This window comes from Heptranchias perlo, chromosome 24 (assembly GCF_035084215.1).
Source record: "Heptranchias perlo isolate sHepPer1 chromosome 24, sHepPer1.hap1, whole genome shotgun sequence".
In the NCBI taxonomy this organism is placed as follows: Eukaryota; Metazoa; Chordata; class Chondrichthyes; order Hexanchiformes; family Hexanchidae; genus Heptranchias; species Heptranchias perlo.
Window position 1 is genome coordinate 19,247,221 of NC_090348.1, and position 18,497 is coordinate 19,265,717.

Consider the following 18,497-nt stretch of genomic DNA (forward strand, 5'->3'; position numbering starts at 1 on the left):
CTTTCATTCTCCTATCTCAAGGGACTTTTGTGGGGTGGATGGGATAGGATGCTGCTTACAATTGTATTTGGACCAATGGGGTATCGTCACAGATGCTTAGGTCACAGCTACCCATTGTATTTTAAGTAGGAATTCCTGAAATTTTGAGGAATTGTTGGAATGGGATGTCCAAACTATTGGTAGAATTCAACACTTTTATCTGACAGAGAAGGTACAAGCATATGAGGAATGAAGGATTGTGGTCTTCAGAAATGGCAGATTCCATATTTTTGCCAAAATTGTATCCTAATTTCATTTGTCTCAGGATATTGCAGTGCTTTATCCTCCACCTTACATTTTTTCTGTTTAAAAGGAATTATCACTTGGCTGATGTGCATAGAGATTTAGCTTTCTGTGCACACAGTGCCAAAGATTTGAAGTAACATCAGTAATTGCTTATTTCATATAGACACATAACTTTGATTAAGCTTATTGCCAAATAAAAGTTAGCAGATTGGTTGTGGAATGCATCTCCTGTATTATCCTCTGGCAGGGCAGTGCAGAACACACCAGGAAAAGTCAGAGCGCATTCCACTTAAGTAGCAGTTACTTGAGCCAGCATGCAAAGAGTTCTGTTTGAGGTTATCAGAAGGCAGTTTCTGGAGACATGTGCTTGCTAGCTTTCAATGAAACATTAGTCTTGAGTGCTGAGGACAACATATATTTGGGAACATGCTCCCAGCGTTTTTACTTCCCTTCGCTCCTGTGCATAGCATAATGTGTTTGTGTTGCAGTGTATTGAATGGGAATTTTTTTTTATTCGTTCATGGGATGTGGGTGTCACTGGTGAGGCCAGCATTTATTGCCCATCCCTAATTGCCCTTGAGAAGGTGGTGGTGAGCCGCCGCCTTGAACCGCTGCAGTCCGTGTGGTGAAGGTTCTCCCACAGTGCTGTTAGGTAGGGAGTTCCAGGATTTTGACCCAGCGACAATGAAGGAACAACGATATATTTCCAAGTCGGGATGGTGTGTGACTTGGAGGGGAACGTGCAGGTGGTGTTGTTCCCCTGTGCCTGCAGCCCTTGTCCTTCTAGGTGGTATGAGGAAAATCATACTGAACATAGATAATTTTTCATTGGTATGAAATATTGTTTTTGTGAACTACAAAGTATTAGTGTGCCCGTTGAATATAATATGACATTTCTATAAGTCGTTCACATCATCTTACAGATCTCCAATTTGCCTGCTTAAAAATATTGACGTAATAAATGAGGCTGAGGCCCCATACCTTTTTTGAGTTATCAACTTCCTATTGTTTCAAGGAACCACATGAAATATTTTCCTTTTTCTTAATGCTGTAAATGTGACATGTTATTAATTTTTTTTATGCTTTTAAGTGGAATTCATTAACTACAACTTAATTATAATTAAGGGCTGAGGCCAGTGTCCTCACGGGAAGGTTAACTAGTGCTGTGGGGGAGGGTTTAAACTAAATTGGCAGGGGGGTGGGCACTAGGACGCATTAGCAGAGATGCTGGATTTAGTTATGGGGAATGAAGTATGGCAAGTGGAGTGTGTTTTAGTGGGAGAACATCTGGGTAATAGTGATCATAATATAATTAGGTTTCAAGTATTTGTGGAAAGGGACAAAGAAAAATCAACGGTAAAAATACCCAACTGGAAGAGAGCCAATTTCAGTGATTTGAGAAAGGATCTAGCACAAGTGGACTGGAAACAAAGATTGCCCAGGAAAACAGTAAGTGAGCAATGGCAGGCCTTCAAGGTGGAGATAGTTTGGATACAAACCAAGCATATTCCCATGCAGAGGAAAGATGGGGCATCCAAAGCCAGAGTGCTCTGGATGACATAGGAAATAGAGGTTAAAATAAAACAGAAAAAGCAGGTTTATGACATGTCAGGTCAAAAACCAGGCAGAATACAGAGAGTGCAGGGGGAAATTGAAAAAGGATACAAGAAGGGCAAAGAGAGAGAGAGTATGAAAAAAGATTGGCGGGTAACATAAAAGGGAATCCAAAAATCTTTTAGAAACATATAAAAAATAAAAGGATAGTTAAACGAATGGAAGGGCCGATTAGGGACAAAAAAGGAAATCTTGTGGAGGCAGAGGGCATGACTGAGGCATTGACTGAGACTTTGCATCTGGCTTCACAAAAGAAGATGAAGTTAATGTCACAGTAGAGGTGGGGGGAGTAGACTTATTGGATTGGATGGGATACAGAGTGGAGCTACAATAGGGGGTGATGTGCAGCCAAATATAGAGAAAAAAACAAGTCAGCTTGGAAGACAGGGCAAATATGTGAGGGCAAGGCTGGATGGCATCTATTTTAATGCAAGGAGTCTTGCGAATAAGGTGGATGAACTGAAGGTGTTGATAAACACATGGGAGTATGATATTGTTGCTGTCACAGAGACATGGTTGAGGGAGGGGCAAGACTGGCAGCTCAATATTCCGGGGTACAGAATCTTCAGGCGAGACAGAGGGGGAAGTATAAGAGGAGGGGGGGTCGCAATATTAATTAAAGAATCAATTACTGCCATAAGGAGGGATGATCTATTAGCAGGTTCCTCTAATGAGGCCATATGGGTGGAGCTTAAAAACAAAAAGGGGGCAAGCACTTTGATGGGAGTGTACTATAGGCCCCCAAACAGTCAGGGGGAGATAGAGGAACAGATATGTAGGCAAATCTCAGAAAATTGTGCAAATAATAGGGTAATAATAGTGGGGGATTTCAACTTCCCCAATATTAACTGGGATACTCAGAGTGTAAAAGGCTTAGAGGGTACAAAATTCTTAACGTGCATCCAGGAGAGCTTTTTGAGCCAGCATGTAGAAAGTCCCCCACAGGAGACTGGTCAAGAAGGTACGAGCCCATGGAATCCAGGGTGCCTTGGCACTTTGGATACAAAATTGGCTTAGTGGCAGAAGGCAGAGGGTGATGGTCGAAGGTTGTTTTTGTGACTGGAAGCCTGTGGCCAGTGGGGTACCACAGGGATCGGTGCTGGGTCCCTTGCTGTTTGTGGTCTACATTAATGACTTGGATATGAATGTAAAAGGTATGATCAGTAAGTTCGCTGATGATACAAAAATTGGTAGGGTGGTAAATAGCGAGGAGGATAGCCTCAGTCTGCAGGACGATATAGATGGGTTGGTCAGATGGGCGGAACAGTGGCAAATGGAATTTAACCCGGAAAAGTGCGAGGTGATGCACTTTGGAGGGACTAACAAGGCAAGGGAATACACAATGAATGGGAGGACCCTAGGCAAGACAGAGGGTCAGAGGGATCTTGGTGCGCAAGTTCACAGATCCCTGAAGGCGGCGGAACAGGTAGATAAGGTGGTAAAGAAGGCATATGGGATACTTGCCTTTATTAGCCGAGGCATAGAATATAAGAGCAAGGAGGTTATGATGGAGCTGTATAAAACACTGGTTAGGCCACAGCTGGAGTACTGTGTGCAGTTCTGGTCGCCACACTACAGGAAGGATGTGATCGCTTTGGAGAGGGTGCAGAGGAGATTCACCAGGATGTTACCAGGGTTGGAGCGCTTCAGCTATGAAGAGAGACTGGGAAGATTGGGTTTGTTTTCCTTGGAGCAGAGGAGGCTGAGGGGGGACATGATTGAGGTGTACAAAATTATGAGGGGCACAGATAGGATGGATACTAAGGAGCTTTTTCCCTTCGTTGAGGGTTCTATAACAAGGGGACATAGATTCAAGGTAAAAGGCGGGAGGTTTAGAGGGGATTTGAGAAAGAACTTTTTCACCCAGAGGGTGGTTGGAGTCTGGAACTCACTGCCTGAAAGGGTTGTGGAGGCAGGAACCCTCACAACATTCAAGAAGCATTTGGATGAGCACTTGAAATGCCATAGCATACAAGGGATTAGAGTAGACAGGGCTTGATGGCCGGCGCGGACACGATGGGCCGAAGGGCCTCTATCCGTGCTGTATAACTCTATGACTATGACTCTATGGATAAAAATAGATAGAAAGTTGGTGCTAAATAGTTAACAAGTCACCTGGTCCAGATGAGATGCATTCTAGATTGCTGAGGGAAGCTAGGGTGGAGATAGCAGAAGCTCTGACCACAATCTTTCAATCCTCCTTGGATATGGCAGTGTGCCAAAGGACTGGAGGATTGCAAATGTTACACCCCTGTTCAAAAAAAGGGAGAGGGATAAACCTGGTAACTGCAGGCCTATCAGTCTAATGTCAGTGGTGGGAAAACTGCTAGAGACCATTGTCAAGGACAAAATTAATTCTCACTTGGAGAAGCATGGTTTAATAAGGGACAGGCAGCATGAATTTGTTAAAGGCAAATTGTGTCTGACTCACCTGATTGAGTTCTTTGATGAAGTAACAGAGAGGTTTGATGAAGGTAGCACAGTAGATGTATATATGGACTTTCAAAAGGCATTTAATAAACTACTGCATAACAGACATATTTGGAAAATAGAAGAACATGGTATTAAAGGGACAGTGGTAACTTGGGTATGTCATTGGCTGAGAGATAGGAGGTATAGAGTAGTGGTGAACAGGTATTTTTCTGACTGGAGAGAAGAATGCAGTGGTGTCCCCCAGGGGTCAGTATTAGGACCATTGCTTTTCTTATGTATAAATAAGACTTGGGTATAGGGAGTACAATTTTGAAGTTTGTGGTTGATACAAAACTTGGTAGCGTAGTAAATAATGAGCAGGATCGTAGCAGACTTCAGGAGGACATATTCAGACTGGTGAAATGGGCAGACATTGCAATTTAATGCCGTTAAGTGTGAAGTGATGCATCATGGAAGGAACAACATGGAGAGACAGTATAATCTAAATGATACTATTTTGAGGAAGGTGCAAGAGCAGAGGGACCTGTGGTGCATATTCACAAATCTTTGAAGGAGACCATTTGGCCTGTCATCCCTGTGCTGGCTCTTTGAAAGAGCTGTCCAACTTAGTTGCACATCCCAGCTTTTTCCCCATAACCCTGCAACTTAGTCCTCTTCAAGTAAATGTCTAATTGCCTTTTGAAAGTGCCTATGGAATCTGATTCCACCACCCTTTCGGATAGTGTGTTCCAGATCTTAACAACCCTCTGTGAGAAAAGTTCTCCTCATTTCCCCTCTAGTTCTTTTGCCAATTATTTTAAATCTATGACCTCTGGTTACCAACTCACTTGCCAGAGTAAACAGTTTCTCCCTACCTGCTCTTAAAAATAAAAAATCCTCATAATTTTGAATACCTCTATTAGGTCTCCCCTTAATCTTCTCTGCTTCTAATTGTTTAACTAATCCCGTTTATTACATGCAATGTCACTTTTAAACAGATATATTACTGTAGGTTTAATAAGCATGTCATTTTTATTGCACAATTCAGATTCCCATTTTGAAGAAAATAAATTACAATAAACCAGTAGGAATGGTTTACACTGATCCATTGGCATCACATGATTGGTGATTAAAAGATAGGCTAAAACTCTTAAACTACTTTTATAGAGCTTTTGAATTCTACAGGAATGAAGGCAAATGCATTTACTTATTTAACAAAAATCCTGGCTACAAATGCATTGCAGGTAACTGGAATTAAAGTAAAAGCGTAAATGCACATTATTTATCAGTAATCATAGAATTTTACAGCACAGTAGGAGGCTGTTTGGTCTATTACACCTGTGCTGGCTCCATGTAAGAATTATCCACTTAGTCCCATTCCCTTACCCTTTAAAAATTTTTCTTTTTCAAATATTTATCCACTTCCCTTTTAAAAGCTATTACGGGTTCTGCTTCTACCATTGTTTTCGGGAGGGGATTCTATGTCTTAACAACCATCTGCTTTTTTAAAAAAAACTGTTTCTCCTAACATTTCCTTTAGTTCTTTTAGGGATAATCTTAAATTTATGCTCTCTGGTTACCAATCAGTTTTTCCTGATTTACCTTATCAAAACCCCTCATAATTATGAATACTTCTCAGCCTTTTCTGCAATCTTGCCTAGGTTCCTTTTTTTTTTACTATTCTTAAAACATATGGAAGAGTGTATGTTTAGAAAACCAATATTATCACGTGACATCACCCTTTTTGACTATCTGACTAGCCAAAGTGATCTGGATAAATTAAGTGGCTGGAGTAAAAAATGACTGGTGGAATTTAATGTGGATAAATGTAAGTTGATGTATGTTAATACATGAAATTTGTATTTAATAATGGGTGTCTATTAGCTAAGATGGAAAAGGGTCAGCCTTTAATTATTGACCACTCACCAAAAGTATTCACCTAATGTGAGGCTGTTATAAGCAATGGCAATGAAGTAGTGTGATATTTGAATGGGGTCAGTAGGTTGAGGGCAGCACTCCCAGATAAAACGGAGTTATATACAAAAAATGCCTGTTTCCATGCTGCCTCTCTAAAAACAACAGCAGCAACAGCTTGCATTTATATAGCGCCTTTAACGTCGTAAAACGTCCCAAGGCGCTTCACATGAGTGATTTTCAAACAGAATTTGACACTGAGCCAAATAAGGAGATATTAGGATAGGTGACCAAAAGCTTGGTCAAAGAGGTAGGTTTTAAGGAGCGTCTTAAAGGAGGAGAGAAAGGCAGAGAAGGTTACGGAATTAGGGCCTAGGCAGCTGAAGGCACGACCACCAATGGAGCAACTCAAATCGGGGATGCGCAAGAGGCAAGAATTGGAGGAGTGCAGAGATCTCGGAGGGTGGTAGGGCTGGAGGAGGTTACAGAGATGAGGAGGGATGAGGCCTGGAGGGATTTGAAAACAAGGATGAGAATTTTAAAATTGAGGCGTTGCCGGACTAGGAGCCATTGTAGGTCAACGCGCACGGGTGATGGGTGACCCAGACTTTGTACGAGTTAGGATGTGGGCAGCAGAGTTTTGGATGAGCTTGAGCTTATGGAGGGTGGAAGATGGAAGGCGGGCCAGGAGAGCATTGGAACAGTCAAGTCTAGAGGTAACAAAGGCATGGCTGACGGTTTCAGCAGCAGATGAGCTGAGACAGGGGCGGAGGTGGACAGTGTTATGGAGGTGGAAGTAGGCGGTCTTGGTGGTGGAGTGGATATATGGTCGGAAGCTCATCTCGGGGTCGAATAGGAGCTCAACAAGCAGCTCAACACAGTTGCGAGGGGTGACTGAAGGACACCAGTAAGTGCACAGATATCTAATATCTTATATAATGTTGGAGAATTATTGGACAGTTTAATAAAATATACTTCCTCTTTAACTTTTGTAGTGAACTATTACCTGATGAAGGAATATTGAGTCTATGGAATTGTTCGAGATATCAAAGGGTTGTAGTTTGGGAAGTGACTGAATCTGAAAATGACAATTGACAGTAGTTGACGATATTGCCGATCCAGTAGATAGAACAAGTTGAATGGCTTTCACTTCATTCAACATTTTTTACAAAATGAACAGTAATCATAATTACCGTGGCCATGTTACCTAAGGGGAAACATGAGTCTACAGCAGTGGTTTTCAAACTTTACTGTATGGAGGACCCCCTGCATATATTGAGACATGACCAGAGACCCCTGTTCTAACTTACAAATGCCAGTGTCAGCTACTTAAATGAAGCAGAATTTTAAAAAAATTAGTATACAGCAACAGAAAAAAAACATGCTAATAAGTCAACAAGTACAGAAAGAATGTAGAATAGAGTTCTCAAGACACTGCTTAAGGTGTGAAGTATTCTTGGCTCCAAGCAGACACAAATCTAATTACTTCGTAAACTCCCAGATGCACCCCACACCCCAGTTTTACAGCCTTTGGTCAAGGCGACTATTTTTTATTTAGAGTATTTCCCCATTTTATAGTGAGGAAAGTTACTCAATAAAAATGTAGACTTTTTTTGAATGCCAGTTTTCATTGCAGTGAGGTAAGTAAAACATTCATTGGTTCAAAGTACTTCCTGATGTCGATGTTAAAAAAGGTAATATTTTATTATTTTTTTTAATACAAAAGGAATCATTGAATTCCCTGCCCTGATAAAATCTGCTATTTCAGATCTTTTTTCCTTCCACCCTGGTAGCATCAGTTTTAGGGAGGAGCCACCCGTGTCCCAGAATGGCTCCATTCATTTTAATGGGAGTTGCAACTTTGCACCAACAAAGTCTACTGTATTTACTCGAGAGTAAGCCACCCTGTACATTTAAATTTCAGTATATTGTTACATTTACATTTTGTTTCTACAGATCTCCAGTGCATATAGTGGCCACAAGTAAAAGTTTACATTCCTATGCTCGTCCTCCTCCAACACTCTCAGAAAGTGAAACTAGCCTCTCCACAAGTCATTGGGAAGAACAGACCACTATAAAACGCGAAAGGGTATGTTTATTTAACAGAATCAGACTTAATTTGTAAATATTTGTCTTTTTATTGCTTTGCCTATTTAGGAAAGAGAAGTAGTAGTATTGACGATGTGAACTTTTCAGATTCATGCTGATTACCAGTTCTGTTCATTATAATTCTTGAAGGGCATATATATTCAGCTGTCTGGGATAGCTATCTCATTTGAACTGAGAATTGATTTTACCCAGCAATTAAAATACCCTAAAAATCAGTTAGACGGGAAAGTGCATGACATCAGTATATTCTTGTTTCTTCCATTGATTTTTATGTTCACTTGTGGAGCTAGCGAAAGAATAATAATTTCTGCTTTATTTTGCAACAGGTAAGTAGTGAATCAGAGTCAGACATCTTTTGTTTGTCATCTCTGTCAGATGATGATGAACTTGGCTGGTCCCACTCATGGCCACAAACTGCATGGAACTGTTTCATGAAAGGTATGGCTATACAATGATTTATTAAAGTTAAAACTTTTGTTGTCATGTTGTAGGAATAGTCATATTATCAGTGTTGGACATGAGAATGGTGTATCATTTTAGTAGCTACTTTTTTTTGTATATTAGATAAATGTATAATGCACATTCCAGAATTTCTACTTGTGTGTAAACTACTGTTACTTGCTGTTGTAGGGACACGTCTGCGCTTCCAGAAGGGTGATAATGCAAACTGGCAGGATGTTGAAGAATTTGCAAAACTGGAAATTAAGAGTGAGGATGAAAAAGCCTTGAAAAGCCATGCACAAAAGGTGGCCGTCTTTTGCTTGTTTTGTGTTAAATTTTAGAATTTATGTAAATTAAATAAAATACAGCATCACTGTATTCTATTAGTGGAAAATGTGTGCATAATTTATTAATGTTCTACTGGAGAATATTCAAGCATTGGTATTTTAGTTTAAAGGACATGACAATATCTTGGAAGAAAAGGGTGTGAGGAAGTATTTATTTGGTCTAGACCATCTCCAATTTGTATTGGGAAAAGACTTCAAAGTTCTCTGCCCCTAACTGGCAGGCTATGAAGGACTCCATAAGTCTTGGTCCTTGTTGCTCTGCATACACATGAACTATTATGAAAAAGTAGATTGTTCTAGACACCTTCTAGAATGTTTCATTTCTAGGTTCACTAGACCAAGGTCAGGAAAGAGGGATGATTTATTGGCACATCACAACACTGAAAAACTCAAGAGATCATGCAGTAATTGACTTCAGGGGTATCACTTAAAAGTATATGTAAAGAAAGCAAGCCAGTCTGACCTCTAATTGACATGAGCATCTGCCTAGGAATGATTTGCCTCCAGTTGCTCCAGGAGACCATAGCAGTTAATACGTCATGATCTTAAAGGGACATATTAAGTTACCCACAGCTGCACTTTAGCATTGTGTGTCACATTATACAATGCTTCGGTCATTATAAGACATATTATCCTAACCTAATGTGAGAGTGCTATGGGAGATCTGCTAGTCTTTTTTATCACTATATGTTTCTTAGGCATAGCTGGGGAGTGTACTTTTGAACAGAAAGTACTTCCCAGGAATTGCCTTGCCCTTTAAGTGTTTTCTGTATATTTTCAGCCACACTAGAGCTCTAAAATAATCATGTCTGGAGGTAACAAAAGCATGAATGAGGGTTTCAGCAGCAAATGGGCTGAAGCAAGAGAGGAGACAGGCAATGTTACGGTGGTGAAAGTAGGTGGTCTTTGTGATGAGAACATAAGAAATAGGAGCAGGAGTAGGCCATACAGCCCCTCAAGCCTGCTCCGCCATTCAGTAAGATCATGGCTGATCTTCGACCTCAACTCCACTTTTCCACCCGATTCCCCCATATCCCTTGATTCCCTTAGTGTCCAAAAATCTATCGGTCTCATTCTTGAATATACTCAAAGACTGAGCATCCACAGCCCTTTGGGGTAGAGAATTCCAAAGATTCACAACCTTCTGAGTGAAGAAATTCTTCCTCATCTTGGTCCTAAATGTCTGACCCATTATCCTGAGACTGTGCCCCCTAGTTCTAGACTGTCCAGCTGGGGGAATCAGCCTCTCAGTATCTACCCTGTCAAGATGGCACTAGCATTGCCATGTTTTGCTAAGCCTAAAACCAGACAGGATTGGGCCCGATGAGTTTTTATTGGCTGTTATACTCAGCAAGTACTGCAGCACAACAGTAAAACTGCCGGCAGAACATAACTTCCCATCAGTATGGTAATAGTTAATATTTTTGGCTTGTCAGAGAAATATGAAAATATATATATATAAATAAAACAAATACTCTTGTAAACTGGTCAGCCTCATATGGTGGTGGGGGTGGTATGGAGAAAGATGATCCATAGCATCTTTAATCTTCAGTACCCTCCCGTTTCCTCAAGGGAACAAACTAGGTCAAACTGCTGCCCTTAAATCAGATTTTTGTCTTCAACATCATTAGTGACTCCACGACTGAAGCACATTAACATGGGATTGTCAGTTCGCATCAGTTTACCACTCCTTCAGGTATTCTAAGGCCAAGTTACATGCATTTTATTTTCAAATGGGCCAGAAGGATGAGATCAATTTGCTATTAGAAATGTTCTATCTCTCAGACCAGTTTCCAGCTGAGGGGGTGGCGGGGTGGGTGGGGGGGAAGGTTTTGGGGTGGAAGTTAAAAAATAAAAAAATCCATCTATTATTTTGAAAATAAAAATGCATATTGACACATAGCTGTTTGATAATGCAGTTCTTTGAAGAACATACAGAGTAACCCTGATCTTGTTGAGAGAATGGGATCGAGCAGGAAGAGGTTTCATTGTAGGGCAGCTGCTGCTGGAGACTTTCAGGAGAGACTGCACACGCTCCAGCATGGAATTCTCTGTTCATTTTTGTGTGCGTTCTCTGTCAAAGTAAGCCTGATTGTGGAAATTACCAGGACAGTGCATTGATTGACACATCTACCAATCAGAGCAAAGCATAGAGAGGAAAACCGAGACCCACACCAAGACTAGATATTTTTGCTCAACATTTTAAAAAAAAATAAAAGATGACCTGCTGAAAAATCAGAGTGCCAAAAAATGTGGCCGCCCTATCGGGCATTGAGTTTTGTTTACTTTATAATCTTCTAAGTTTTTAGAAACCAGAGATTATGTTAGTAATGTAAAATCTGTAAACCTACAAGGATTGAAAATCAATTTTTGCTCTTCTAGGATTGTGAGTACACCAAATTACATTTTCATAATTTTTCTGGGATATATTTTGTAACTTATATTTCTGATTTAATAAACTTTTTGTAAAGATATAATCCCATCAACCAAATATTTTCTTTAAGCTTTCACAATATTTCATTAGTATATGCATCACTTGTGTACTGAGCCATGCAAACCAGGAAGGCCCCAGGTCTGATTCTTGCTCTACAGCATTCAACTTACGTTCTTTACAGTTAAATAGCTTAACCACATTCACTGCCTAAGCTCACGCATGAAGAATGGCTACTTGGCTGTGGTGCCCATGGAATCATATTAAAGCATTGAATGAGCACTGTCACAGAGGGGAAGAGTATTCAGGAGTGGGAGATGTTTCTATACTGAACTGTGGTAATATTTTCCCTCTGTCTTTTGTGGACTATATGTGATGTTGAAACATTTAATATACCATTTACCATTTGTATGGTGCCAAATGGTAACAACTTTAATATAATGGATCCTGAAATCTTAGAAAAAGAATGACTTGCACTAGAAATAATTTATATGATTATAATTGACTAATGTTTGTTTTGTTCCACAGAAAAATAGATATGGATCTGAAGGGTTAAAGTTAGTGGCACATGAAGAAGCAGTTTCCTTTGGACGTTCAGTACTGAAATTAACCTTTGACCCTGGCAAGTCGCAAGTTGGCAAAATGATCGTAGAGTGCAGATTGGATCATCCCTTTTATGTGAAAAATAAAGGTCAGAAATATACCATCAGTATTGTAATTTTATTTACTCATTGCCAACAGCATGATATAGATTAATTGTTTTTCTGCCAAAATGTGGTATACAGGTTTTTTTTCTTTCTTTAAATAAATGCAGGTTGGTCTTCCTTTTACCCCAGCTTAACAGTGGTTCATCATGGAATTCCGTGTTGTGAAATGGAAGTTGGAGATGTCTGTCTACCTCCCGGGCATCCAGATGCCAACAACTTTGATGATTCAGGAGTTTTTGACACATTCAGGAGGTGAGGAAATATATTTGACTAGAATTTTAGAAAAAAATACAAATGGTAATGTTTCTAGCTTTAATATAATGGATCATGAAATCTTAGAAAAAGAATGACTTGCACTAGAAATAATTTATATGATTATAATTGACTAATGTATCTGTGTGATAACATGAATATTGTATATCATGTAAATATATAATATATAGTTGCAATAACATATTAAAAGTGACATTTTTCTATAATTAGTGAGACTGACTTCATGCAATATTTAATTCTGAATCATTTGTTTTATTGGGACTAGGTAGTCATCAGATACAGATGGAATTCCACTACCACTGGAATTTCAAAGTTTTACATCAAGTATAATGTTGCCCTTTGGGAATCAAAAGGCAGGATAGATTTTAAATATTCAGAAAGCTAAAATCTGTACCTTGACCTTCACAGTGTTAGTTGTACTTTGGTTTGATCAGTTCAAAGATTACTTACTGTAATTTGGATTGTTTTTGTTTTGTTGATGCAGTGACTTATCATTGCTGCTAAAAGTAAGTCATAATTCTTTAGTTATAGAACTGTGCACTTACTTTGTATGGAAATGTGTAAAGCTGGTAATGCAACGCATTGATGGTGCAGTATGCTGTGCTACAGAATGGTAGGATGCAAGTTTGTACCAAATGTTTTCCCCATGTGCTGAGTTCATGATCTTGGCATGCGTCATCAGACAATTGCAAAGCAGAGGGTGAGCAATTCCTCACAGAAGAGGAGGGAAAATCAGCAGGCAATTAACTTAAAGCTATTCTTTTACACTTTAACAATTGAATTATGGGGAATATTAACAGAAGCCTGGCATCCGAATATCTGCTTTTCCTCTCAGCCTCAGAGTAATTTTAGGAAAACCCACGGCAAGCGAGAAAATAAGAATCCTTTTTAAAGCAGAAACAGAATGTTTGCTTTTGGAGTAATAGTATAATCTCTCAATTAAGATTTCTCTAAATTCAGATTTTTATTTGCCCTTGTGTATTTCTTCTCTATTTTATAGTTGCCACTTTGGTAAAGCCCTGTAAACCTTTGGTGTATGTATAAAAATGAAGATACAGGCACAATTGACATGAACGATCATGTCAGACTGGACTTCTCTCTGTCTCATAGACTGCCAATACTATCCCACTTCTGGCTCAGTCTTCCCAGATCCTAATGTTACCTACATATCTGACCGTTGAACTATGAATACAATTACAGAATAATAAATTCACAAAATGAATTAAAATGCTTGTTTTTTTCTTGCTGTCTCCTGCCCTGGTATCACTCATCTCTCCCCATTGGCTTCTCTGGAAGTCCTCTAGTTCATGCCTCTCTTTACTGCATCTTCCATCTGCCGTTTCCTTTCATAGAATGGTTACAGCACAGAAGGAGGCCATTTGGCCCATCGAGCCCTTGCCGGCTCTTTGTAAGAGCAATCCTTTCCCATTCCCCTGCTCTTACCCCATAGCCTTGCAAATTTTTTCCCTTCAAGCATTTATCCAATTACTTTTTGAAAGCCATGATTGAATCTGCTTGCACCGCCCTTTTAGGCAGCGCGTTCCAGATCATAACTAGTCACTGTGTAAAATAAGTTTTTCCTCATGTCGCCTTTGGTTCTTTTGACAATCACCTTAAATCTGTGTCCTCTGGCTCTTGACCCTTCCGTCAATGGAAACAGTTTCTCGTAATTTAGTTTATCCAAACCCTTCATGATTTTGAACCCTTCAATCAAATCTCCTCTTGACCTTCTCTTCTCTAAGGAGAACAACCCCAGCTTCTCCAGTCTCTCCATGTAACAAGTCCCTCATCCCTGGACCATTCTAGTAAATCTCTCCTGCACCCTCTCTAAGGCCTTCACGTTCTTCCTAAAGTGTGGTGCCCAGAATTGGACACAGTACTCCAGTTGTGGCCAAATCAGTGTTTTATAAAGGTTCAACATAACTTCCTTGCTTTTGTACTCTATGCCTCTTTTTTTATTCGTTCATGGAATGTGGGTGTCGCTGGCAAGGCCAGCATTTATTGCCCTTGAGAAGGTGGTGGTGAGCTGCCTTCTTGAACCGCTGCAGTCCATGTGGTGAAGATTCTTCCACAGTGCTATTAGGTAGGGATTTTGACCCAACGACGACGGAGGAACGGCGATATATTTCCAAGTCGGGATGGTGTGTGACTTGGAAGGGAACATGCAGGTGGTGTTGTTCCCATGTGCCTGCTGCCGTTGTCCTTCTAGGTAGTAGAGGTCGCGGGTTTTGGAGGTGCTGTCGAAGAAGCCTTGGCGAGTTGCTGCAGTGCGTCCTGTGGATGATGCACACTTCAGCCACTGTGCACCGGTGGTGGAGGGAGTGACCGTTTAGGGTGGTGGATGGGGTGCCAATCAAGCGGGCCACTTTGTCCTGGATGGTGTCGACCTTGAGTGTTGTTGGAGCAGCATCATCCAGGCAAGTTGAGAGTATTCCATCACACTCCTGACTTATGCCTTGTAGATGGTGGAAAGGCTTTAGGGAGTCAGGAAGTGAGTCACTCGCCACAGAATACCCAGCCTCTGACCTGCTCTTGTAGCCACAGTATTTATATGGCTGGTCCAGTTAAGTTTCTGGTCAATGGTGACCCCCACGATGTTGATGATGGGGGATTCGGCGATGGTAATGCCGTTGAATGTCAAGGGCAGGTGGTTAGATTCTCTCGTTGGAGATGGTCATTGCCTGGCACTTGTCTGGCGCGAATGTTACTTGCAGCTTATCAGCCCAAGCCTGGATGTTGTCCAGGTCTTGCTGCATGCGGGCTCGGACTGCTTCATTATCTGAGGAGTTGCGAATGGAACTGAACACTGCAATCATCGGCGAACATCCCCATTTCTGACCTAATGATAGAGGGAAGGTCATTGGTGAATCAACTGAAGATGGTTGGGCCTAGGACACTGCCCTGAGGAACTCCTGCAGCAATGTCCTGGGGCTGAGATGATAGACCTGCAACAACCACTACCATCTTCCTTTGTGCTAGATATGACTCCAGCCACTGGAGAGTTTTCCCCCTGATTCCCATTGACTTCAATTTTACTAGAGCTCCTTGGTGCTACACACTCGTGCTGCCTTGATGTCAAAGGCAGTCACTCTCACCTCACCTCTGGAATTCAGCTCTTTTGTCCATGTTTGGACCAAGGCTATAATGAGGTTTATAAAGCCCAAGGCCCTGTATGCTTTTTTAACTGCTTTCTCAACCTGTCCTGCCACCTTCAAAGATTTGTGCACATATATCCCCAGGTTTCTCTGTTCTTGCACCCACTTTAGAATTGTACCATTTAGTTTATATTGCCTCTCCTTGTTCTTCCTGCCAAAATGTATCACTTCCCACTTCTCTGCATTAAATTTTAACTGCCATGTGTCCATTCATTCCACCAGCCTGTCTTAGTCCTTTTGAAGCCTATCACTATCCTCCTCACTGTTTACTACACTTCCAAGTTTTGTGTCATCTTCAAATCTTGAAATTGTGCCTTATATTCCCAAGTCCAAGTCATTAATATATATCAAAAAAAGCAGTGGTTCTAGTACCGACCCCTGGGGAACATCACTGTACACCTTCCTCCTGTCCGATAAACAACCGTTCATCACTACTCTGTTTCCTGTCACTTAGTCAATTTCGTATCCATGCTGCCACTGCTCCTTTTATTCCATGGCTTCAATTTTGCTGTCAAGCTTATTATGTGGCACTTTATCAAATGCCTTTTGAAAGTCCATGTACACAACATCAACTGCATTGCCCTCATCAACCCTCATTGTTACCTCATCAAAAAGCTCAATCAAGTTAGTTAAACACGATTTGCCTTTGTTGACTGTCTCATCAACTTTTTCTGTTAGTAGAAAATGTTATTGGCAGTATGCAGGCAAAGAGATAGATTTGATTGGAGCATTGGAGTTTCTCTGCAGTAGAGGTTAATAAGCTGGTTGATGCAAAGCTGGTAGGAGGATATAATTATAGTGTGACAAGTTTACACAAGTAGTTTTCATAATAAATATGGACATAGGAATTTATAATGGGGCAAATATTCCTTTGTGCAAGTGTGTAGACCTGCTACCCCCTCCCCTCACTGTTACAAATAGACAGTATGGCTGCATGACCCTGCTCATAGCACTGTATAAATGGTTCTAGTGTAACTACAGAATATGTTATTAAATTCTATTCCCTTGGTTGAATTATCGCTATTTTAAAACAAGAAATGAAGGAGAAAACACAATAGAGATGTTAAATTAATCATTATTCCTTGTAAGAATTTCTTTAAAGGTGTGCTGATGGTAAGACAGTTTTGGCACTAAAGAATGTTTATCACAACTTGTCAGACCAACGTAAAATAGCATTCCATTTGAGCGTTTCCCTACTGATATCAGTTATTCTGGAAATAACTGCACATAAGGCAAATCAGTACTTTAGTGCGATGGTTTTAATTCCCTCTGATCTTATGTTCCCTTACACCTCTTCTTCCACCCTCCCATAATTTAATGTTTGATTCTGCAATGCTGGAATACAAAACTGAGATGCTACAGCATCATCACTGGTGTTCAGGTGTAGTTCCAGTGTGACAAGTTTACTTGGGAAGTTCCATTATTAATGTGGACATAAGAATTCATAAAGGTGAGAAAAATGTGACTAAGAAGAAAGATTTTGTAGAAAAGAAGTGTGTCCAGATGCAAGATTTTTAACATGTAAATATGCAGTTATTCAAGCCAATTCAGCCAATGCATGTCAGCCCAGTGGAAAAATTCCTATTAGATACTTATTTTTCCAGCCAAACGTTCTACTTTAACACAGCTAAGTTTTTTTTTGAAATAATTAATTTTGAATTTGGTAAAAATGTTACTACTTTGCACTCTATATTACAGCTATGATTTTACACCACTGGATTCCTCTGCTGTTTATGTACTGAGCAGTATGGCTCGCCAGCGTCGTGCATCCCAGACAAGTGGAAGTACCAACAGTCCAGACTTTGAGAAATCAGAATGGATCACGGGCTCCATGCCTTCTGGATCATCACACCTGCCTTGTAATTCTTATAATAAATCCAGTAAAAGTCTAACCTCAGGGACCGCAAGCACATTGAGCACCACTTCTCCCACAAATAACAAGTGCAAGAGACCAATGAATGCCTTCATGCTCTTTGCCAAAAAGTATAGGGTTGAATACACTCAGATGTACCCAGGAAAGGATAACAGGTTGGTAATAAATAGATTTTAATTATAAAACTAGTAGATTTGATAAAATAGAGTCAAATAGTCTCATAAGAAATTGATGCATTAATTATTTGTCTAATTTCTACAAAGCACAGCTTATTTTTTGTATCCGGATACATTCTTGCTATAGCAGTCTCTTTGTTTATTGTGGGGGGTGGGGGAGAAGAGGAGAGAGAGGGGATTGCTATATAGCTTTTCCAATTATTAGATTTTTAATATTCATATAGGTAACTTTCTAAGATATTTTTGAGGTACCACAATTTACAAAAAAATTGGTCAAGAAGGCTAAGAAGTAGTAAAGGATTGTATTTTCTATTACTTGCAGCATTCCTGGTTTTGGGCGGGGGGTAGGGGTTCTGTGTTTTTCTATATCCTCCTCTTCCTCTTTTTCTCTTGTTTCCTGCCCCCCTTCAAAACATGAGATGTCCCATCTTTATCAAGCTTTCTCCAAGGGCCTGGCGAGGATGACTACTGTTGGGGCAGCATTCCATTGCACCAGGAGCCATTTAATTCAATATTATCCTTATGAATCAACCATCGGGCGTACACAAAGGTGTTGGGTTCTTTTAGGATTGGGTAACCTACAAAGTGGCTTTCAAGTCCACGGAGTTTGCATCCTAAATGCTGAGATCCATGAAGAGTTTCTGCTTTCTGACCTTGTGCATTATCCAGTTCTGTTCCATTGATTCTCAGTGTTAAAACATTGAAGTGCACATCTAAGTGATTTGCACCACTGCTTCTCAAAATGGTGAATACTCCTATT

At 40.3% G+C, this 18,497-nt stretch overlaps 1 protein-coding gene across 1 annotated transcript in view; it reads left to right on the top strand.

The window, feature by feature from the left end:
- hbp1 (HMG-box transcription factor 1) overlaps nt 1–18,497 on the top strand; it is a 54,760-nt gene that overhangs the window by 17,872 nt on the left and 18,391 nt on the right. The window contains exons 4-9 of the mRNA XM_068004868.1: nt 8,182–8,314; nt 8,661–8,772; nt 8,965–9,080; nt 12,082–12,244; nt 12,368–12,512; nt 17,387–17,716. Coding sequence (XP_067860969.1) covers nt 8,182–8,314; nt 8,661–8,772; nt 8,965–9,080; nt 12,082–12,244; nt 12,368–12,512; nt 17,387–17,716 — 999 coding nt within the window. The remainder of the gene's footprint in view (nt 1–8,181; nt 8,315–8,660; nt 8,773–8,964; nt 9,081–12,081; nt 12,245–12,367; nt 12,513–17,386; nt 17,717–18,497) is intronic.